Source organism: Aethalodelphis obliquidens, unplaced genomic scaffold, assembly GCF_003676395.1.
Source record: "Aethalodelphis obliquidens isolate GAN/ISIS:26980383/991018 unplaced genomic scaffold, ASM367639v1 scaffold2, whole genome shotgun sequence".
Taxonomy (NCBI): Eukaryota; Metazoa; Chordata; class Mammalia; order Artiodactyla; family Delphinidae; genus Aethalodelphis; species Aethalodelphis obliquidens.
The window spans coordinates 63,303,774-63,327,528 of NW_020837946.1; the positions used below are offsets into that span (position 1 = coordinate 63,303,774).

General features: G+C 41.6%; 1 protein-coding gene across 2 annotated transcripts in view; it reads left to right on the forward strand.

Annotated features, from left to right (window-relative positions):
- The window catches only part of STK39 (serine/threonine kinase 39), a 476,424-nt gene that overhangs the window by 99,355 nt on the left and 353,314 nt on the right, over positions 1-23,755 (forward strand). The window contains exon 1 of one of the 2 annotated variants that reach the window (XM_027129213.1): positions 9,667-9,833. The exons of the other annotated variant lie outside the window; for it this stretch is intronic. Within the exon in view, the coding sequence (XP_026985014.1) occupies positions 9,827-9,833 (7 nt within the window). The 5' untranslated portion in view covers positions 9,667-9,826. Of the gene's footprint in view, positions 1-9,666; positions 9,834-23,755 lie in introns of those variants that run through there. 2 annotated transcript variants of the gene reach the window in all.

Genomic DNA, 23,755 nt, shown 5'->3' on the forward strand with positions numbered 1-23,755 from the left:
AAACACAGAATTAGCTTCTGTTGTGATTAGATTAACCTCATCTAGTTGACCTACAATTATTTCAAATCCAGAATGTTAATCACAAGACAAGCCTCCCCCCACCCTCCTTGTCTTTTTTTTTTTTTTTTTTTTTTAATGCTTTGATCTTAGTCATTCTTTCTCTGAGCTCTCCACAGGCACTCAGCTCCCTTACTTAAAATTCTCAGCTCCTGCTTTCTGCAACTCCTCCAGACTTTCCTTAATAGTCATGCTCCTTGCCTGGGACGTGGGTTTCCCACCCTGGCCCTGCTACATTTTTACCCTCTTTGAGAAAACACTGCTAATATTGACCTGGCTCAAACAGCAAGCCATGTGGGGAGGATCAGAAAATGAGGAATGAGAAGAACTCTGTTCAAGGTCTGGCTTTGCCACCTCCTGGCTGTATTAACTGTCAACAGAAAAAAAAAAAAAAAAAGCACAAGGTGAGAGTTGTGAGTTAAATTTTATTTGGGGCCAAATGAGAACTATAGCCCGGGAGGCAGTATTTCAGATAGCTCTGGGAAACTACTCCGAACAGGTAGGGGGGAAGGTCAGTCTATATGTGATTTTGGTGAAGCGGGGGGGCGGGGTACATCCATCAAGTACACATTTTTGCAGAAGGCAGCTGCTAGTCACGAGGAGCAGACATCACCGTGAAGGATTTTAGTGCTTTTCTGGATATGAGGAGATGCAAGTATTGGGTTCATAAAATCTTCTCCTGAAAATATCTAACTATCTGAAGGCCTGTGCTGCCAGTTTTTCCCAGAACGCAGAGTGCCTCATTCCTGATCTCCACCCTGAACTCCTTTCAGGGGGTGTTGAAGGTCAGCAGCTATAGCAGGCTTGTGGTTTTATCCTTGTAGAGGCAGATGGCAAGTGTCGAACTTAAGTGGGCGTACCAGACAAATGAAGTCCAGTAACTGGTCTTCATTTTCCTCATCTGTAAAATGGGTTTAGTATGAATCCAACTGTAGAGGGCTTTTGCTCCAGGCCCACTGGTTTTCTTTCAGTTCTTGGAAGGCACCATGCCCCCCTCCTACCACAGGGCTTTTGCAGAATTTATTCCCTCTAAATGGAACAGAGTGTCCCTCCCCACCCCTTACCCTGGTAAATGCCTACCCTTTCTTCAGGTATCAGTTCAGTGGTCGTGTCCTCAGGGACTAGGCCAATGTCCCTTTCCTACCACTATTACCTCACCTTCAGGGCACGGTTCACAGTTCTAAATTTATATTGATTTGTGAGATTCTTTAACTAACATCTATCTCCTGTAATAGGCTATATGTTCCCTGAGAACAGACACATCTGTTTTCTCTCACCCTTTTATCTCCAGCACCCAACATTCGATAAATCAGTGAATGAATATGAATGAATGAATGATAGTTGTGAAAATAAAGGGGACCATGCATGTCAATCACTTACCACTGTTTTGTTATTAATAATATTATCTTCTCCAAAACAGATTTTATAATAATAATACCGATGATCAGGTTCACGAGAAGGCAAGGTATATACACGTTGTTCGTAAATTGTAAAGAAGTAGACAAATATTAGATTTTTGTGAGCATTGATATCCCTTAGTTCTTTTCCTTGCAAACACCTCAGCAATCCCCTGCACAGCCATCTAACGCATAAGTACATAGAGACAGCTGAGCCTCTAGAAAGTGATATTTATCTGGTTTGACTAGTAAGTGTCTTCATAAACAAATCACAAGTCAAACAGCAATGGCACCATGAATGGAAGAAGTGATGCATTTTAAGGAAATGGCTCTCTTAAATCTCAGACACAGAGGTGCCTGTGATTATGGAGCAAACTTTGTCATAGAGAGAGTGAGCAAGGGTAGAGGGGGCTGAGGCTGTGCAGGATGGGGAACTGAGCTGTCTACTGCCCTGCTTACAGGGGGGCGTTGGGGCAGCCAATGCCCAAAAGGGTACGGCAAGCTCACGAGAAAGGCTTAGGCAATCATCCGTCCTGGTGCACGACCTGTTGGATGCAGCATGGACATAAATGGAGTCAAGCACAGCTATGTGTAGTAGCTCCTAATGGTCCAGTCAACCACAGCAGGACTCCTCTCAGTGGTTGAAGCCACAGGGACTTCAGGGGAAAGGGGTCACGGCAGATTCGAGATGGCCTCAAACTCTTTGACAATCCTGCCACTGAGAAGCGGAGTGTAGTCCCTTCCCCTTGAATCTGGGCAGACTCTATGACTGCTTTGGCTGATAGAATTTGCCAGAAGTGATGCTGTGCCAGTTTCTGAGCCCAGGCCTTGTGAGACTAGCTGCTTCCAAATCCTATCTCTTGGAACAGTCTCTCTGAGGAAGCCAGATGCCATGTAGGAAATCCACCTACTCTGAAACCTTCATGCATGAGAAGGCCAAGCCACCGTGCTGTCACTAGGCCCTGAAGGATGTGCCTGGGCGGGGTGGCAGGGTGAGAGATCGAGGAGAGAGAGAAAGAGAAGGCCTAGGCAACAAACGAAGAAATCACGATTGTTTGAAACCACTGCATTTTGAGGAAGTTGATTGATTCTGCAGCAATAGATAGTTGAAAAGGAACCTACTGGCAAGAGACAGAGACTCCCAAGCAGGTGAGGTTCAGGGAAGAGCTGTGATCCTAAAGGGAGATTGGGCTATTAGGTAACTCATCGGGCTGAGTCCTAAGAAGGAGAAGGCTAGGGAGACGACTCAAGGTTACCTGACACTCAGCATGTCCCTAGACACTGGACACACTTCACACTAGCCCACCAGAAGTGGGCCGAGGCCACTTGCCACACCTAGGCCATGCAGGTGACTAGACGAGAAACTGTCAGAGACTGAGCAGAAGGTAGGACCCATCAGGTTGCCAGGAGGAAAGAGAGAGACAGAAAGAGAGACAGAGAAAGCGTAGGGGGCTGTGTAAAGATAAGATGAAACAATGCAAGAGTTGTGAATTCCAGTAAGTTGATGAGTTGTAGTAAGACTTTACAAGACTTGACTTTATAAGACTTGGAGTGTTCATATATTACTACTACTACTACTTATTCTTTTCTTTTAAATTTCAAGTTTAATGAAGGCAACAACTGTTCCGCTATATTTTTTTCCCCTCAGAATGTAGAATACATATGTTACAGGGGTTAATGTGATTTTGTTACCAAAATCCAACTTTCTTGCAGCTTCTTTGCGCAACCCCCTGCTTTTGGAAATCATAGGAGAGAGACATGAAACAGAGAATTGCAGATGACTGAGATCCCGAGGGTGGCGGAATTCTCAGGACCAAGTTATTTATATGAAGAGTAGGCAGTAAGAAAGCCTAGTTTAGCTCACAGTATTAAACAGAATTAAGAGAAAAACAAAAGAAGTTTTTGTGTAGGCTGCATTGTTTTGTTTACTAAATTACTGCAGTCATTCTCATAAAAAATTTTAATTACAGCGAGAGACAGTTCAATAACATTTTCAAATAATACAAAATTGTCCAATCCAAGAGTCCAGATTAGTATATGCCAATTCAGTGGGGAGTTTGTTATTCTGTTTTGTATTGTTTTTCCTTGTTTTGTGACCAACCAAGCTGAAAATACAGAAGGGACCTTGCCAGATTTAAATGACTACAATGCCTTAGAACTGAAAGCATGCATTTCCTATCATTTAGGGAATTACTTCCTTCTTCTCTGACATAAAGGCTCTGTAGTCAGAGGTAATTCTCTTGGATTCTCATCTCAATGTACCTTTTCCACCAAGCACTCCTGCCTAGTGGTTTCAAGTGAACAAATCTTACTGTGTTCACTAGACTAGAAGATTCACAAGGTCAGGTTCTATATATTAACTTTTTAAATTTGTTAAATCTTTATTGAAATATAGTTGATTTACAATGTTGTATTAGTTTCAAGTATACAGCAAAGCACAGCAATTCAGTGACATGTATTTTATATATATATATATGTATATATATATATACACACACACACACATATATATACAAACTTTTTATTTAATTTAATTTTAAATTTATTTATTTATTTATTTTTGGCTGCATTGGGTCTTTGTTGCTGCATGCAGGTTTTCTCTAGTTTCAGCGAGCAGGGTCTACTCTTCGTTGCGGTGGGTGGGCTTCTCATTGCAGTGGCTTCTCTTGTCGTGGAGCACGGGCTCTAGGCGCACGGGCTTCAGTAGTTGTGGCTCGCAGGCTCTGGAGCGCAGGCTCAGTAGTTGTGGTGCAAGAGCTTAGTTGCTCCGCGGCATGTGGATCTTCCCGGATCAAGGCTCAAACCCGTGTCCCCTGCATTGGCAGGCGGATTCTTAACTACTGCGCCACCAGGGAAGCCCCTGTTTGAACTTTCAAAATGTTCATCACATACTTTAGGAGAATTAATGACACACTATAAAAACTTTATGAATATGGTTGAATTAACTTAATTTCAAGGAACTCTTATAAACCACTGGTGATTACGTAACTACCCTTTTATGATACTAGAATACCTTATCATAGTGGCTGTGTGCTTTAAAAGAATAATTGTTCTCTCAGTTATTTTAAGCCCTAAATTTGCCTATTACAGGGATTAATATTTTTTGCATTGAACAGTATTAATAATCTGTCTTTGTAGTTGAAAGTAGTAAGATCACTTGGGTTTATAAAACCCTGTTAAAAATCTATGCTCACCTCTTCTACCCAATCAAATAAATAGGCAACAAGACGGTACTTTCAAATACAAGTAAGGTCCACACCAGATCAGCTAGCTCTCCTTGGTAGTAATTATATGAATTTTTAAAATTTCGTATTTTATAAATACAACAAAAAGAAAGGTTGAAAAACAGAAAATAGACTTTGGAATTAACTATTTACAGTTTGCTAACAACTAACAAATATGTATTAGAAATTAAGTTTCTCGGGCTTCCCTTGTGGTGCAGTGGTTAAGAATCTGCCAGCCAATGCAGGGGACACAGGTTCGACCCCTGGTCCGGGAAGATCCCACATGCCGGGGTGCAACTAAGCCTATGTGCCACAACTACTGAGCCTGTGCTCTAGAGCCCACGAGCCACAACTACTGAGCCCACGTGCCACAACTACTGAAGCCCGTGTGCCTGGAGCCCATGCTCCACAGCAAGAGAAGCCACTGCAATAAGAAGCCTGCGGGCACCGCAGCTTGCTGAAACTAGAGAAAGCCCGCACGCAGCAACGAACACCCAATGCAGCCAAAAATAAATAAATTTTTTTAAAAATTAAGTTTCTCTCCTCATCTTCCAAGATTATATCCTTAAAGATTCCCAAAGTAGAAAATGTCACTGAAAAGAATTTAAGAAAGAATTAGATTAGGGGCCAAGATTAGGGGTACATCTATAAAATCTATAAAAACTTTTTAATGTTCACTAAAATAAAGCAATAGATTCTACAGCTAAGTAAAGGAGAAATCAGTGACATTTATGCATCTTAAATAGTAGTGTCATTGTTTGAATCATCTCTTGCTACGTAATGAGCCACCCCAAAACTTAGTGGCATAAACCACTTTATAAAGTTCCTGAATTCTGCAGATCAAGAATACAGAGAGGGTCCAGCAGGGATGACTTGTCTCTCATCACAAATTCTGGGCCTTCAGCTGGGAAGACTAGTATGTGGGAGCTAGAATCACCTGGAAGCTTCTTCAGTCTCATGTCTGGCACATGGGCCATGATGAATTGAAGGCTGGGCCTCTTGTCATGCCTTGGGCTTCCTCATAGCATGGCAGCCTCAGGATGATCAACATTCTTACGTGGCCCCCAGGGCTCCAAGAGCATGTGAATGAGGAGAAAGCTACGTGGCTTTTATGACATAGTCTCAGGTGTCACATAGTGAAAGTCTGTGATACTTTCTGGTCAAAATAGTCACAAGCGGGCTTCCCTGGTGGCGCAGTGGTTGAGAGTCCGCCTACCGATGCAGGGGATGCAGGTTCGTGCCCCGGTCCAGGAGGATCCCACGTGCCGCAGAGCGGCTGGGCCTGTGAGCCATGACCGCTGAACCTGCGCGTCTGGAGCCTGTGCTCTGCAACGGGAGAGGCCACATCAGTGAGAGGCCCGCATACCGAAAAAAAAAAAATAGGCACAAGCTCACCCAAGATTCAAGGGTTGGGAACATACCTCACCTCTTGATGGGAAGGATGTCAAAGAGTTTGTGACTGTTTAAAAACCACCACAATCACACATTTTACCTCTCCTAACTTACTAGAAATAGTTCTAGATCTCATCTGCCACCTGTATTAGGCACAGTTCTCCAGAGAAACAGACCAATAGCATGTGTGTATATATGTATACACTGGACCCATGAGTCACACGGATTTGAACTGTTTGGGTCCATTCATAAGAGAATTTTTTTTACTAAGTACATACCACAGTACTACACTATCTTCAGAGGACTGACTGTAAGGTTATATGAGGATTTTTTTTTTTTTGATGTTGGGGGTAGGAGTTTATTAATTAATTTATTTATTTTTGCTGTGTTGGGTCTTCGTTTCTGTGCGAGGGCTTCCTCTAGGTGTGGCAAGCGGGGCCCACTCTTCATCGCGGTGCACGGGCCTCTCACCATCGCAGCCTCTCCTGTTGCGGAGCACAGGCTCCAGACGCGCAGGCTCAGCGGCCATGGCTCACGGGCCCAGTCGCTCCATGGCATGTGGTATCCTCCCAGACCAGGGCTCGAACCCATGTCCCCTGCATTAGCAGGCAGACTCTCAACCGCTGCGCCACCAGGGAAACCCCTATATGAGGATTTTTGACTGCACGGACTGCGGCCCTAACCCCTGTGTTGGGAACTGTTTCAGAAGGAATTGGCTCACACAGTTATGGAGGTGAACAGTTCCAGAATCTGCAGGATAGGCCAGCTGCCTGGAGACCCAGAAGAGCCAACAATGCAGTTCTAGGCCGAAGGATGGAAGACTGCTTTCGAACCAGGAGGAGCTGATATTGTAGATGAAGTCCAAGGGCAATCTGCAGGGGAATTCTCTCTTGCTCTAGGGAGGCCTCTTTTTGTTCTCTTCAGGCCTGTGCTCAATTGGATGGGGCCCACCTACCCCATGGAGTGCAATCTGCTTTACTCAAAGACCACTGATCTAAATGTTAATCTCATCTAAAACACCCTCACAGAAACACCCAGAATAATGTTTGACCAAATATCTGGACACCCTGTGGCCCAGCCAAGTTGACACATAAAATTAACCATCACCCCACACCATACCACATTCTCGGTTTTAAAAAGTACTTTAAAATTCCTTTTGTTTTACTGCCAGATAGCATGCATACTAAGGCTCGTTCTTCTTTTTTGTTGTCTGCCTTTCTGGTTTCATCAGAGCTCAGAATCGTTTTCCTAAATTACTATTTGGAGTGACTGGAGAGTCACATATATTTGATCCTATAATTCTCAGTTCCTAAAGGGACTCAAAGAAGTACATCTGCATTATACTTGAATTTATAATGCACAAGTTCAGGCCGGGGAGGCAGAACCCCTGTGGTCTCCAGGTTTAAACCATCAGAGAGCAGCTGAAATGGTATCTCCATTTTGGTCCTAATGCAGATCCTAGTTCACATTTGTTATCCTGCTTCCGTGTCTCCAACTTCCATTATCCTCATCTATATTCCATTCTGTTTCCTGCCTCACATTAATTAATACTCATTGTAGAGAGCTCTCAGCCCGTCAATAATTGTACAAAGTTCAAGCCATGAAATTCAGGCATTCTCTGCAGCTACAAAAATGCATCATCTGTGTTTGTGTTGCTCTTTTTCCGCTTCTAGTAGTTATTACAGAAAACATGCAATGCAGGAATCACAGGAAGGGTGACTCTCCCATGTGGCTTCCTTCAGATGAGGGTAGAGCCCTGGATGAAGGCTTCTTTTCAGATTTCTTACAGTCAGAAATGTTATGGACTTCTGTGGCCTTGCAGGAAAAAGAGTGCCTGGAAACTCTCCCATTAAGCAAACCCCTCACTCACATAAGACTTTACTGCAAAGGAGCTATTTTTCCTAGAGCTGAGATGGAGGATATGTTCTTCCGACACCTGTTCTGGAGCACGCTGGGCTGGATGTTCCAGATTCCTGGGCCCTACCCAGACCACTTGAATCACATTCTCTAGTTGGAGGACTGCCTCAGGCATTTGAGTTTTGTTTGTGTGTGCGTGCATGTGTGTTAAAATATATGGTGTGTATGTGTATATATGTACACACGTGTATATGTGTGCATATATATACACACACACATACATAACATAAATTTATCATTTTAACAAATTTTAAGTGGATAGTTCAGTGGCATTAAATACATTCATACTGATGTGCAACCATCACCGTGACTCATCTCCAGAAATTTCTCATCATCTGAAACTACAACTCCATGCCCATTAAAAAGTAACTTTCTTGGGCTTCCCTGGTGACGCAGTGGTTGAGAGTCCGCCTGCCGATGCAGGGAACACGGGTTCGTGCCCCGGTCCGGGAAGATCCCACATGCTGCGGAGCGGCTAGGCCCGTGAGCCATGGCCGCTGAGCCTGCGGGAGAGGCCACGACAGTGAGAGGCCCACATACCGCAAAAAAAAAAAAAAGTAACTTTCTTTCTCTTTATTCCTCAGCCCTAATCTTTATTCTTCTTTCTGTCTCTATGAATTTGACTATTTTGGGTACCTCACATAAGTGAAATCATATAATACTTGTTTTTTTGTGTCTGGCTTACTTCACTTAGCATAACGTTTTCAAGTTTCATCCATGTTGCCGCGGTGTTAAAATTTTCTTCCTTTTTAAGGCTGAATAATATTCCATTATATATACACACACACACACACACACACATATATATATATATACATATACATACCACATTTTGATTATCCATCGATAGACATTTGGGTTATTTCCTCCTTTTAGCTGTAGTGGATAATGCTGCTGTGAATATGGGTGTACAAATACCTGTTAGAGTCCCTTTCAATTCTTTTGCATATATATTGAGAATGCATTTGCATTTTTAATGAACTTCCCTAGTGAGCCTCTTGCCCTAAATTTTGATAGCCACTAGCTTAGAGGATTTCCTAGTTAATTGTTTTGTCAAGTCTGTGCAAAGGTATCTTGAAATTTAGTTTAAAGGGGAATGAATGAGTGGGTTTTTGCACCGTCTCTTTTCTTTTGCTATTCCCTCTTCCACATCCATGTTAAGGTCCTAAAACCTTGGGCCTCACCTCCTATGAGAATCTCCTGGGATGAATCTTTTCCTTTTCCAAGTTATTCTCAGCACAGTGGTCAAAGGACGCTTCCTAAAACACCTCTCTCATTTTTCAAATCCATCCCAATTTCTTCCAAAACCTTACAACGATTCACAGTTGGGCTCCATTCATCTTTTCAGCCTCCTCTTCCCCTAGAAAAGCTGTCCTCTTGCTTAGGGGTTCTCTGAGTAAGCTCCCTGGACCACCAGCATCATCATTACCTAGGAACTTGTTAGAGATGCAAATTCTCAGTTGGCTTCAGATCTATTCAATGAGGAAGGGCGCAGGGTGTGGAACCTGGCAGCTTGTGTTCTAACAAGCCCTCAAGGTGATTCTGAGTGTGAGAACCGCTGCTATTACCAAGCAAATTGAGATAGTCTTCCTAAAACACTTCTCCTCTGCCAATTGTTTGTCTTCACACTATCCCACTTGGCAGAGATTACCCCCTCTTTCTGCCCATTCAAATCCTGTGTGGGCTCCAAGCCCCAAGTCATTTGCTACCTTCTTCACAGAGCCTCGGTTGAATACGCAGTGGGAAATCCCTCCCGTAGCTCTGCACTCGAATGGGCCCTTTTCTGCGAGCCATTTGGCAGTTCATCCTGTACTGGCTTGTATCCTCTCTTTCTCGCACATGGCAGGTAATGACTACATTTTCTTGATTCGAGCAGATTCGCTTTACCTCTGCTGGATTAAAAAAAAAATTATTGACGTATAGCTGATTTACAATGTTGTGTCTAATTTCTGCCGTATAGCAAAGTGACTCAGTTATACATACATATATATAATTTTTCATATTCTTTTCCATTATGGTTTATCACAGGATACTGAGTGAGTATAGTTCTCTGTGCTATACAGTAGAGCCTTGTTCATCCATCCTCTACTGGATTTTAAAGGAAGCTAAGGAATTCCTCAGACTATAGCCCTGGTCCCTTCAGACTAGCTAGAGTGCCATGTTGTTAGTCCTAAATCATTGATGAGAACCAGACCTTTCAGACAGAAATCCCACCTTGACTTAACAGCCCTGAGCCGAAGGTGGGTGCTGTGAACTGGTGTGAATGTCAGTCAGGTGGCACGCTGATAAACATTTCTTTCAGGAAATGAGAGAGACTCAGCTGTAGCCACAGATGGGTAGTGGGCTTGGGGAATCAGCCGCCTGCAACCATCAGAGCGAAAGGGCTGCAGCAAAGCACAGGTGCAAGGCTTTTGTTCCCTAGCTCGCTCCCTGTGGACTTACGGAAATGTCTGACAGCCCTTCCCTTTTCTTTCAAGCTTTATGGCCCACAGAATCTAAAGGATGCATTTGCTTCCTCGCAATTACTCTAAAAGGAATAAATAGTGAATTTTGTGTAGAAGATCTAGGAGAGTGTGCCAGGTTCAATTAAATCTTCTACAAAGCCTGTGAGAAGCAACGGTGGGAAGGAGGGATTTAATTTTCCCCCAGAGGCTGAAGAGCCTCTGTAGTCTGTGGGGAATGCTGTAATGTGTTTGGAATGGGAACGTCTATCTTTTTGTTTAAGTGCTGCCTAATTCACTAGAAAATGGGGAGGGAAATGCTTTTCTACACATAACTTGATAAGAGGATTCATTGGAAATACTGTTGTAGAATTAATAAAATGTTGAATGATTTTTCCATCATTTTTATTCCTAATAGTTGGTTAATGAGGATGAAAAGCAATTATTTTTATAATACGTTTTCACGTAATTGACAGCTAAGTGTACTCAGTAGAGAATAATGAATGTACTCATTTGCAATGAATTCTCTAAAAGGAAAGAACAGAATTGGGAAGATTCTGAAAAATTTTACCCTTTGGGCTACAAACACAGACTTCCTGTCATCCATCATTACCCATAATTTACAATATTTCAAACACTAAAGATGGTGTTATTATTTCTTTAAAAAGGCATAATTCTTTGAGAGTTCTGCATTTGGAACTAGTCTGTAGTGTTGCTTCAAATCTGCAGGCTGCATACAGTGACAGGAAAAACATGTTTGTTATTTTAAGTTGGCCATTTTTAGCTATACAGGCTAACTAGAAAAAGCCATCATATTTAAAATTATGCTATTGAATACGATTTCTTGATATATGAAAGGAAACTGTTTTCACTAAATGAAATTCAAAAACTACTCAGTGCATACAGGGGTCGGGGGGCAGGGAGTTGCTTAGTCTAAGAACTTTTTTTAGATCCTCTGTTCAAGAAGCTCAAGAAGGGAATCACCACCTGGTATTTACATATTGTGATCACAACAGCCAATAACCATTTAGAACCTTCAAGGAAATGACTCCAGTTTACGTCTCTAAAGACTCAATCATTTCTAAGTCCTAGGAAGAGGTCTCAAATACCCATGAGAATGTTTGGAGCGCTCACTAGTTTCTATTTATCTTTTCAACAGAACTATTTTCACTATTACATACATAGCTCTAGGTCTCTACTTTAACCCCCTCCTGTATTCCCTTGGAGTACTTACTGCTATTGATGGGGAGTGTTCTTCTTGGGGCGCTGTCTGATTCAAGGTCAGATTTGAAGTTATACAAAGGAATTTCCATGGGCATTCATTGTAATGACGGCAGAACAGTACAGGCACGTAGCTTCTATTCCTTCTAAAGAGGGAAATAATTTGATGTCTATGAGAAAGGTTGGGATTGCTAGGTGGTCCTGTGGAAATATCAGAACTTGTGGAGTGGGGGATCTCAATTTTTATTCTCTTTTTCTGCACAGTTTTGCTAAAGAGAAATTAAGTTTGTTAGTTTTGTGAATTAATTTCAATAACCTTACTTCAGCTGCTTTCTTCTTCATATTTAAGACATGCATTTGAATTTCTCTTTCTCCCCCAAACTTGTTTCCATACATGACTCTTGTCTGCTCTTCTCCTGAGACATGGCCAGCTCTAATGACAAACAGTCTTTAATAACTCCTCGGTCAACCATCAGATAGGAGATCTCTGAAAGAATCTCACTGGGCCAGGTGTCAATTCGACAGGAAATTACTATGCTGCATTCAGCAGCCTGAGAATCAAAATTTCAACTGGTGAAGTAAAACTTGACAGAGACATTGTGAAATCTTGTTTGACTAGTGACTGTATTCATGGTTGATTTGGTTCTATCAAGCCTTGCATCCATCATGCCATGCTTTATTTATGCAAAGGTACTTCCCGTAACAATATGCTTATTTCTTTTCTTCGTAAAAAGACACCTGGTCCCTTCTGTCTGTCTCCATCTTCCAAACACTATAACTACCATATAATGCAGACCCTGTGTGTTTTCCCTTGTATACTGCCATCTCCCCACACGATTCCACCTTCTCTATGCTCATCAAATTAAGCTTCCAAAATTGAAGCTCTGTCATATCATTTTCCTTGGAAACCTTCAGCTTTTCTCTCTTGCCTGATGAACTTACACTGGCATCCAAGGCTCTGCAAACTAGAGCTTTAGCCAACTTTTTCAATCCTATTTCCCACTCTCTCCTCCCCCCTGCAAACTTCCATAACCTTCAGCCAAAAGGTAACATACTGCAGCTTCTCACATCAACATCTTTGTTCATGTGGCCTACAGGAGGGGTTGGCACACTCTGCCCTGTGGAATTGGGTCTGCAGCTTGTTTTTGTATAGCCCTTAAGCTAAGAATGGCTTTACATGTTTAATGCTAGAGGAGAAGGAGTGTAAAAGTATGCAATGGAGACAGGATGTGACCTGCAAACCTTAAAGTATTTATTTTCTGTCCTTTACTGAAAAAGTTTGCCAACCCCTTGCCTAGAGAACACCCTTCCTTCTACTGTTGCCATGAAAATCACATTTATTACTGCAGGCCTGTGCTAAATACTAAATACAGCCACACACACCCCTTTCTGCCCAACTGCCCAAATGTCTCCTTTCTTCAAACCAGCTTAGGACCTTCTTGGACTCTCAGAGCTCTTACCTTTCTCTGTTATATAATAATTATATATGTAAATTTTTATTAAGCTACAGCTCCTTGAGGATAGGGATGATTTCTTTCTTTCTTTTTAAATACATCTTTATTGGAGTATAATTGCTTTGCAATGGTGTGTTAGTTTCTGCTGCACAACAAAGTGAATCAGCTATACATATACATATATCCCCACATCCCCTCCCTCTTGAGCCTTCCTCCCACCCTCCCTATCCCACCCCTCTAGGTGGTCACAAAGCACCAAGCTGATCTCCCTCTTCTATACAGCAGCTTCCCACTAGCTAGCTATTTTACATTTGGTAGTGTTATATATGTCAATGCTATTCTCTCACTTCGTCCCAGCCTCCCCTTTGCCCCCATGTCCTCAAGTCTGTTCCCAATGTCTGCATCTTTATTCCTGCCCTACCACTAGGTTCATCAGCACCATTTTTCTAGATTCCATATATATGCGTTAGCCTACGGTATTTGTTTTTCTCTTTCTGACTTCACTCTGTATGACAGACTCTAGGTCCATCCACCTCACTACAAATAAATCAATTTCATTCCTTTTTATGGCTGAGTAATATTCCATTGTATATATGTGCCACATCTTCTTTATCCATTCATTCATCTGTCAGTGGACACTTAGGTTGCTTCCATGTCCTGGCTAGTGTAAACAGTGCTGCAATGAACATTGTGGTACATGAGTCTTTTTGAATTATGGTTTTCTCAGGGTATATGCCCAGTAGTGGGATTGCTGGGTCATATGGTAATTCTATTTTTAGTTTTTTAAGGAACCTCCATACTGTTCTCCATAGTGGCTGTATCAATTTACATTCCCACCAACAGTGCAGTAGGTTTCCCTTTTCTCCACACCCTTGAGGTTAGGGATGATTTCTTTTTTTTTAATTAACAAATTCCTGGGGCTTCCCTGGTGGTGCAGTGGTTAAGAATCTGCCTCCTAATGCAAGGGACACGGGTTCGAGCCCTGGCCCAGGAAGATTCCACATACTGCTGGGCAACTTAGCCCGTGAGCCACAACTACTGAGCCTGAACTCTAGAGCCCGCGAGCCACAACTACTGAGCCCACGTGCCACAACTACTGAAGCCTGCACACCTAGAGCCCGTGCTCCACAACAAGAGAAGCCATGACAATGAGAAGCCCACGCACCACAATGAAGAGTAGCCCCCGCTCGCCGCAACTAGAGAGAGCCTGCGTGCAGCAAAGAAGACCCAACACAGCCAAAAATAAATAAATAAATAATAATTAAAAAAAAACAAATTCTTTCCAGCATCCCAGAATCTGGTAAAATGAATTAGAGACCAAATAAACTTAGTAAATATTTGTAATTGAATTCAATTAGGGTCAAGTAAATATAAGCCATTTCCTAGGTTCCTAAAAATGGATGAGAAGTTTCCTCTTTACCTGAGCCTCAGGTTATGCTGCTCCAATAAGCAGTGTTCCCTGGAGAGGGGTCCCAGAATACAGTGGAAGGGTGAGCTGGGAGCTGAGTGAACCCACAGGGGTTGCTGGAAATTCTCTTGGCCAAGGGAAGAACACATGTGAGTTAACTCCTAAAGATGTCACTTACTCTAAAATGCTCTCAGGTTTGTGGAGTTTACTATTTAATAGTGGGGTGACTGATTGAGATCATTCTTTTTAAGAATTTTTTTTTTTTTTTAGCCACACAGCACAGCATGTGGATCTTAGTTCCCTGACCAGGGAGCGAACCCACGCCCCCTGAATTGGAAGAGCAGAGTCTTAACAACTAGACCTCTGGGGAATTCCCTATATGAATTTTTTTTTTTTGGTACGTGGGCCTCTCACCGTTGTGGCCTCTCCCACTGCGGAGCACAGGCTCCGCGGCCATGGTTCACGGGCCCAGCCGCTCCGCGGCACGCGGGATCCTCCCGGACCGGGGCACGAACCCGCGTCTCCTAAATCGGCAGGCGGACTCTCAACCACTGCGCCACCAGGGAAGCCCCCTATATGAATTTTTATATTGTAATTTGGAAATTTACATTCTGAGTCTGTGAGGATCAAAAGTTTCCCAATCCCGGTGTTCTCTGAGGCACTCTCTCTAAAACTACTGCAAACATTTAGTAGAAGTTCTGGCATAATTCGATGATATACAGGGGTAAAATAAAGAAGTGGGCATGTGGGGTAACGTGACTGATAAGTTGTTAAAGAGCCATGAGTGGGGTTGATCTGCCAAGCCAGGATAAAGCTGGTCATTCGTTGGATTTTGTGCATGTCAGTCATTTTCACTCGACAGTGAGTTACTATAGGAAGCATCCTTTAGACAGGAAGTAAACCTAGTGGGTGTTCCAAGGAGGGACATGGACTTTGAAATAGGAAAAGAAGAGCTGATGTGTTTCACACAGGTTTCATGCACGTCCACATGGTCATCAATGTGAAGATCTTGTCTCATATTTGTGACAAATCCAGCAAGGACACACACTCTGAACTGGGAAGAAGTCCAAAGATATATGTTAGGAAAACTCATGTCATAGAACCAGAAGGAGAGCTTGAATCATAGTTGAGGAAGGAAGCAAAATACTGAAGCCAGAAATGGAGTGCCTCATTTCAGGTCTAAGGAATGAGGCAAGGCTGTCATTAGCTAACAGGTAACCATGTCAGAAGTTGGAAGATTGGACACAGCTCCAGAGCCAGAGGGTGAGGCAGGCAAGGGGAGTGAATCATGGTGACGACTGTGCCTGGTATGAGGGTGTCAAACACATGATCATAACTACATGGGTAAGAATTTTCAGATCAAGATCAGTAAAAAGTAGCGATCTTCTAGTGAGATTGTATCCAGAGCACAGTCTAGGGCTTTAGAACTTTAAGCACCAATGACATTTTCCTAAGTAACCACAATATCCTTGTTACCCCTAAAAGAAAAAAAAGAAAAAGAATTACTACTTAATATTATCTGGTACCCGGTCCATTTTCTAATTTTCTCAATCGTATGGAAATTCTTTACACATTTCTCATGGTGACATATTTTCAAAGACTGTGATGGAACCTAATGTTTATTGATTTTCCGTTCAGTCTGTGAGGGTTGTGAATAAATATTTTCAGAATCCCATGATGACAGAAGCAGTAGCATGATGTCATCTTGGAGACTCCAGCAAGGTCAGGAGCTGGACCGAGGGGGTGTTAATCGAAACACAAGAGAGAAGCAGGGCTTGAACTACACCACGGTGAGCAGGCAACTGCCTACAGAGGGCTGCTTTCAGGGTGAAAACTCCTTCTCCAGCTATCCCATCTGTTAACTCCTCCCTGCCACCCGGGGGAGCAAGCGCAGGCACCTGGAACTACTGAGAGCCCAAATCAGGACGCTCTGGCTGGCGCTTCCCAGCCTCGTTCTTTTCTCGCAACGTGATCAGCCGTGCTGCCCGCTCTGTTTCAAGTCACGTACTATCTGCTTGCTCTGCGGCTCCCCCCTCACTCCTCTTCAGTTTGCTTTGACATTCTGACTCCAACTCGTGCTTCGTTATATAGTTCCATGTCCTCTGGCTGAATTTCAGATACCCCTCAATTTGGGATCTCCACCCCTTACTTCATTGTGCTTGCCACCTGCCGCTAGTAATGGCCCTTCAGCTCCCAAACTCCGATAGGAGAGGGGCCCTAGTCTGTGCTTCCACATCCCGGCCAACATCTTAACCGCAACTCATGAGAAACCTTGCGCTAGAACCACAAAGCTGAGCCATTCCTGAATTCCTGATCCCCAGGAACTGTGAGATAATAAATGTTTGTGTTGTAAGCTGCTAACTACAAGGTACTGTTGTTACGTAGTAAGAGATAAGTAAGTTCCTAATTTCTTCCTACATTGATTCATTTGACCCAACAAATAATTATTGAGCTCTATTGGCTCAGTTGCAAAGCAAAGTCTGTGGCAGGGTATGCAGCACAAACATCTGTGGACAGAAGAAAATGACTACATCCCAGACTTACAGCCACAAATGGGCATCTCCCAGCCTTAGTTGTAGAACAGCCCCTATTTCCAAAGAAGCTGCATTTAACGCACCCCTGTCAGACAAAGGGGAAGTACCCTATTTTTGAGTATTTTAGGGACAGAGATTGTATCAATTCTCCCAGAGTTGTTTTCACATCTCATTACTTTGTTTAGGAAGTTAATTTCCACCCTCCCGCAAAGTTCTTGCTATGATTTGCGTCCTTTTATTCTTATCACTTCTTTGGTGAAGTTGGGAAACATGCTCAGTATAACAAAGCCTTCACTGACTCCAAATTACCCATTTCAGCATCTACGTAATTAATTTTTAAAGGGCACAGATCCCACTGTGCTAAGTACAACAGAAATAAATAATGTATATCTATGCATTTCTCATGTGCTTGTCCCTAGCCATAGTGCATGGGTGAGAGTATTAATCAATCCCAGTTTGGCCTCAGAGACCAACCCAGTGATGCAGTGTTATTACCGTTTGGTACAAGTATGCTTCCTTCAGTATGTAATTCTTTTTAATGCTTAGACCCACAGGAGAAAAACGCGTAAGCCATCAGCCTTAGTTTCCTGTCATTTGTTTACTACACATCCCTGTTGGTACATTGCTGTTGCACATTCTGATGTATGACTTTCTTCTTCAATACAAGAATTTTAAGTGAAGTATGATTTTTCCATGATACTTGTATAGACTATACAGCAGCTTTGAATTCTTGAATAAATTATTATTATAGTCATGGCACATGACCTAGGCCACTATATTAGACAGCTGAGGGGAAAAATACATTCTTTAAATCAGCTGTAACTTTTCATTCCAGTAGAAAATAATTTGTTGGGCAAATGAGTAAATACATTTGAATTGTAATTCTATTCAAACAGTTTCCTCCAGAGCCCCCTTTTAAACCATGTTTACTGAAGACGCAGGTATGCCAATCGTTTATTACAAGTTGCATAAATTAGACTCCCTAAATATAGTCGTTTTTCCAATGAACTTCCTTAGCCTTTTGGTCACAGAAGCAAAAGTGAGTCATTTTTCTTTGCAGATTCACTTTTTAGCTACCAAAAAATGTATGATGTTTGAACATTGGAATTATTCCTGAGTGGTCAGGCATTTTTTAATATATAATTTTAGAGACTGGGGGCCCAGTGAGTGAGAGAGAAGATAAATGGATCTTTGGCAACTAACTTCAGACCCTGTGGCAGAGTATACAATTGTCCAATATGAACAGGCTTCTAAAAATAACCATGGGCAAACGGTGCCCGCATGGTAAATTAAAATACCTCCTACTGAAGACAACGGAGCTTCATATATATTTAGTGTTTTGGGTAGGACAGAAACCCGAGTCTGTTAGATGAGACTCTTAACCAGTCTCAGTCCCGTTTTAGTTGAAGGCAAGTTGTCAAAGAGATAGTAAGCCCGAAGAAATAACATAAGTTCACATTTATTTTTAGTTTCCAATTTCTCTACACAGTAGAGTCTTAAGAGGCAAAAAAGCACATTTCATAAATGAGTCAATTCATAGAACAGCTTTGTCAGACAGGTTATGTTGACAGAAAGATAGGTTGTGGGGTTGAAGAATGTCTCTCTGCACTTGAAATTCAGTGTGTGTTAATTTTGGAGAGAAATATTTATGTTACCATTGCAAATGTTTAACTTATAAAAGCCATGCTGTGGAAGAGGGAAAGGCTGATGGGTAAGGCTTATGCAGCAAAAATATCTGGTTCTAATGTTTATAATAATCTTTTGTTTTGATAAAAGAACAAAAATACACATTTTCAGCATGTGTGTTTTTGAAAAATACCAGATGAAGCATTTGTTTAGTTTGGTTTGAAAAGGAGTTTAAACTCAGAGTTAAGAAAAAAATTCACTCTGGAAATGAATTTTGATTAATTTCTTTCATAAAGAGTAACTAAGGCAAATACTCTGTCCAGTGCATTAACTATGAGCCATGCATGCTATTTAAATTTATCTAAAATTAAATAAAATTAAAATTTCAGTTTCTCAGTCGCATGTGCTCAGTGGCCCCATGGGCCTAGTGGCTACCACATTATAGAGCACAGATAGAGAACATTCTCATTTTCACAGAAAGTTTTACTAGACAGCACTGCTCTATATCCCACCTGGAGAATAGACAAAAATAAGTCCCACCTAAAATTGTTACCTAGGGGGGCTTCCCTGGTGGCGCAGCGGTTGAGAGTCCGCCTGCCGATGCAGGGCACACGGGTTCGTGCCCCGGTCCGGGAAGATCCCACGTGCCGCGGAGCGGCTGGGCCCGTGAGCCATGGCCGCTGAGCCTGCGCGTCCGGAGCCTGTGCTCCTCAACGGGAGAGGCCACCACAATGAGGAGCCTGCGCACCGCAATGAAGAGTAGCCCCTGCTCGCCACAAATAAAGCCCTTGCGCAGCAACGAAGACCCAACGCAGCCAAAAATTTAAAATACATAAATAAATAAATTTAATTTTTAAAAATTTAAAATATAATAAAATTGTTACCTAAATTCAGTACCTAAGAGAAGATATAGGAGTTCATTGGAAAAAGTAAAGATATTTTAAAAATAGGGAGGCACCTGAAGATTCTCATGCTACATAATGGTATAAAAGTAGTGGGGTGACCCACCAAAGGTTTAACTTCTGTTTTGAATTGTGTTGTTGTTGGTAGTAGTGGTGGTTATTTACCTGTGGCATTAGCAAGATAGATTCCAGAGATCCCCTTGAATTATGCTGGGCAGGATGACTGATCAGGGAAGCGGAGAAAATATTGATATTTCCCATTAAAAATAATCTTGACCCAATCAAAGGCAAGCAAGCTCTGTTTTCTGATGAAGCGTGTGGAATGAATACTCGATGTCCTGAAAGTTGGAAAGGACAGGAGGTTGGCCAACCCCTCCCCAGCCTCCCCGAATTTCTGAGACTGGCAAGAGTAGTTGCATATTCAGTGATGGACTGACCCTCTAATCAGCTCAAGCACAGCACTTCTGGGCAGAACTTAGCTGCCTGGGCACTTAGGTGATCTCCAGAGACCTCAAGGGAAGGAATCCTGCATCAAGCTGAGCCACCCACCTATGTGGCCTCCTTTGAAACCTTAGGATGACCTGTGGCAGAAGTTGGCTGAGGGTGACTTCCCTGCAGCTCTGGACAGTCAAGTGGACACGCAGAAGCAGCAGTGTGTAGCAGCAAGGAATGGTGACCACAAGACACAGCAGATCTTAAGACACAAAGTTCCTCCCCAGATGGACGTGAAAGTGGATTGCCCTCTTCGTTGTATAGAAAGCCACCACAATTTTTGGATGAGCAAAGGGATTGTGGGAACCCCAAGAGTGTATTCTAGGATTTCCTTCCCATCTGGCGTGAAGAGGTTTAAGCAGTTTTCATTTACCTCGGGAAAATGAAAATAGACTTGATGTTAGACTTGAACCACATGTAGTAGAGTAGTTAATACTTTTCTCATGAAGACATGGACAGCTGTAGGCTAACAGCTCACCCCTGAGCAGTTTGTATAAATATCCCAAGTTTAGAAATACTTCAATTGGCAAGAAACTCAAATAACTGGTAAATTAGCAGATGAGACATGCCCATCTGCTGAGAAAACTTAATTCAGAGAGTGAACCAGTGAAGTTAATTTTAAAACACTTTTTGAGTAAATAAGAAAAAATTTAAAGATATATTTAAATTCCCATAAGTTATAATTTTTATTAACAATTTTCAAACCTGTAATATCTCAATGAATAACATATTTGAAAATATGGACTTTTTGTTTATTAAGTTCTAAATTAACTTTTTCAGTTCTTTAGGCAGGTTTGCAAATCATTGGTTTCTGTGTATGATTCTGTACATAACAGACTTTGTGTGTTAAAATTCATGGCAAAAATTGTCCTATTTTCAGATGAATTAACCCATCTTCAAAATTGTGGGATTTTCTAGAATAGAATAAAATAGAATTTGCTTTTACTTAGGTTTTGGAAAATAGTTCTGTTAATTTAAAATATTCTCATAATTGTCATAACTTTTTAAATGATCATGATTTGAAATATTTGACTCATTTTAATTCACATGCTTTTCTTAGAAACTTAGCTCCTTTTATAATTATAAAATTATGTTAATTTTTGTACATAGATTATTAATGTCACAAATTTACAAATGCATCAGATTGGTATTAATATGCATAACATTTCAATGTTTTCTCTTCCACTATGTACTCCAGTTCCCTGAAACCAATTTATTAGCTGTAGCTATTAGACATTTCCCTGACTAGTACCATATGAAAGTTTTTAATTGTTCAGTTCCCTGGTTTCCCAGAAGAAATGTTTATCAAAATATGTTTTCGGATAGGGTATGCTGAGCCTCACTCAACCCCACCCTATCTCCAAAGTCTGCCGCTCCCACTTTAAATCCTGGTTTCAGGATATTGATGATGATAAAAGGCAAAAGAGCTATAGTAATTCTCTTTCAGTTTTTTTACTAAAAGTTTACAAAATTGCTGTCTTAGACATAGCTACATACTTATACAACTATTCAATTTTGTGTGGTGTCGAGAATGACTGGCAAGTAAGTTCAAGACTAAAATAAAGATGGGATATTAAAAAAAAAAAACTTTCACATTTGAGCTGGCTAGTGGACTTGCTGAATTACTAAGTGGGCAGATTAAACATGCTTGGGCACCAAAAAAATGAGTGAGAAAGAGAAAGAAATTTAAGTACAGTTTCAGTGAATTTATCCAGAATATTATAATCTGAAAATCCAGGGGAAAAAGTATTTTAATTTCTCTTTAATGTAAATTGTGCATATTCCAGCTTAATATTATTTTAATTTTTATCCATACGTTTTGGAAAAGGGGCACCATATTTTCCAACGGGTAGAGGCTCTAAGGGCAACAACTTTAGTAGGTTTCATAGTATCCAAAAGAGATGTGTTTCCACCATCAAGTCAGGCCATATCTGTCAGGCAATAGTGCATTTCTGTTCAGATGTAATGAACATATGTCCTCAGCCATGCCAGTCAAGGACTCAGATGGGAGGAAATTCCCAAGGAAGTAGTACTTACTACCCTAACATACCCCTGGGTTTCAGGCCCCTGTCCAGATGTCTTATGTATTCCTGACAAATCCAGGTCTCTATGTCTCCACTATCATTAGAAGAATTCATAGACTTTTTTTTCCAGCCTACCATAACCTGGCTCTTAGGAGATTTCACCCACCAAACTGGCATTTCTTTCTGGTTTGGGTGTGAATGAAACTCAGCATATACTAGGTGAGCCTGAGCCAGGGCCCCAGAAAACACTTCCTTCTTTTCCAAAGAAGGTGTGAGTATCACCAGGTCACCCCTTTCCCAATTGGAACCCCTATCTTTGCCAGGGTAACCTTCTTTTTCCCTCCTCTTAGCCACTACTTCCTGCCTCTATCAGTAGATTCTCTACCTAATAAGATGAGCAATTCTCTTCTGGGGGCTTTAAACACATGCATAATTCAATCACTAAGATTTTATGTGCTGAAAGAAAGATTTGTCTCCCGCCAGGAGTTCAAAAAGCACAGCTACTTTCCAAGTCTCTCAACCGCTAACCCCGTAAGAAAAGGTAAAATTTCTTTCAGTGAACCAACCCAGAATTTTGTTTTCATTTAGACAGATATGAACAGTGTCTTAAATAAAACCATTGTGATGCTAGCAAAACCCTCAGCTTTCTCAATCCAAATTGAAAGAATTCATAGGCCCAAAATTCTGGCCTCAGTTACAGGATATGTATGATGATACAAGTCTTACACAATGAACACAGCCATCACTCCAGTTGACTTAATCTGGCAAGATCTTCCTTAGGTATGAGTATGAGTTTGGGCCTTGAGCCAGCAATCAAAAGGGATTGTACATTTAAATGATTACCTCATTTAGTGAAGTCTGCTTTTTGGCTAGGTCAGACGCACCTTCTCCAAAATTTATTCAGAATACATTTGAATCATTCTAGCTGTGTGACCTTGGAAAAATTATTTAATCTCTCTGTAGCTCTGTTTATTCATCTGTAGAGTGACGTAAATTATAATATTTACCTCACAGGCTTATTAAGCCAGTTAACATATATAAAGCACTCAGATTACCTGGCACATAATAAAATCTATATAAGTATTAGCTATTATTATTATTACTTTTTTTTTTTTTTTTTCTGCTGTACGCGGGCCTCTCACTGCTGTGGCCTCTCCCGTTGCAGAGCACAGGCTCCGGACGCACAGGCTCAGCGGCCATGGCTCACAGGCCCAGCCGCTCTGCGGCATGTGGGATCTTCCCGGACCGGGGCACGAACCTGTGTCCCATGCATCGGCAGGCAGACTCTCAACCACTGCGCCACCAGGGAAGCCCTATTATAACTATTTTTATTAGATTGGTAGAGAGAAGCTGGAAACGCTTTACATTTATTCTGAACCCATGTAATTATCTAGCTAATACAATTTCCACTTAGAGAATATTTTAAGATGTATTTTTTTTGTACTTAAATATTCTCCAAATAACTATCTTAAATCAAATATAAACCCCTCTGGAAACAGTTTCTTTTTAGAAGAAAAATATTTTGCAAATGAATGGCTTATCTTTGGAAGATGAAGGAAGAGATAAAAATGGGAGGGACATTCACTGAAAAATCTTGACATAAGCTCCTAATTACTACTTGGGTTGTAAAGTTTTGTTTTTCATTAACCTGCATAAAGGTAACCAC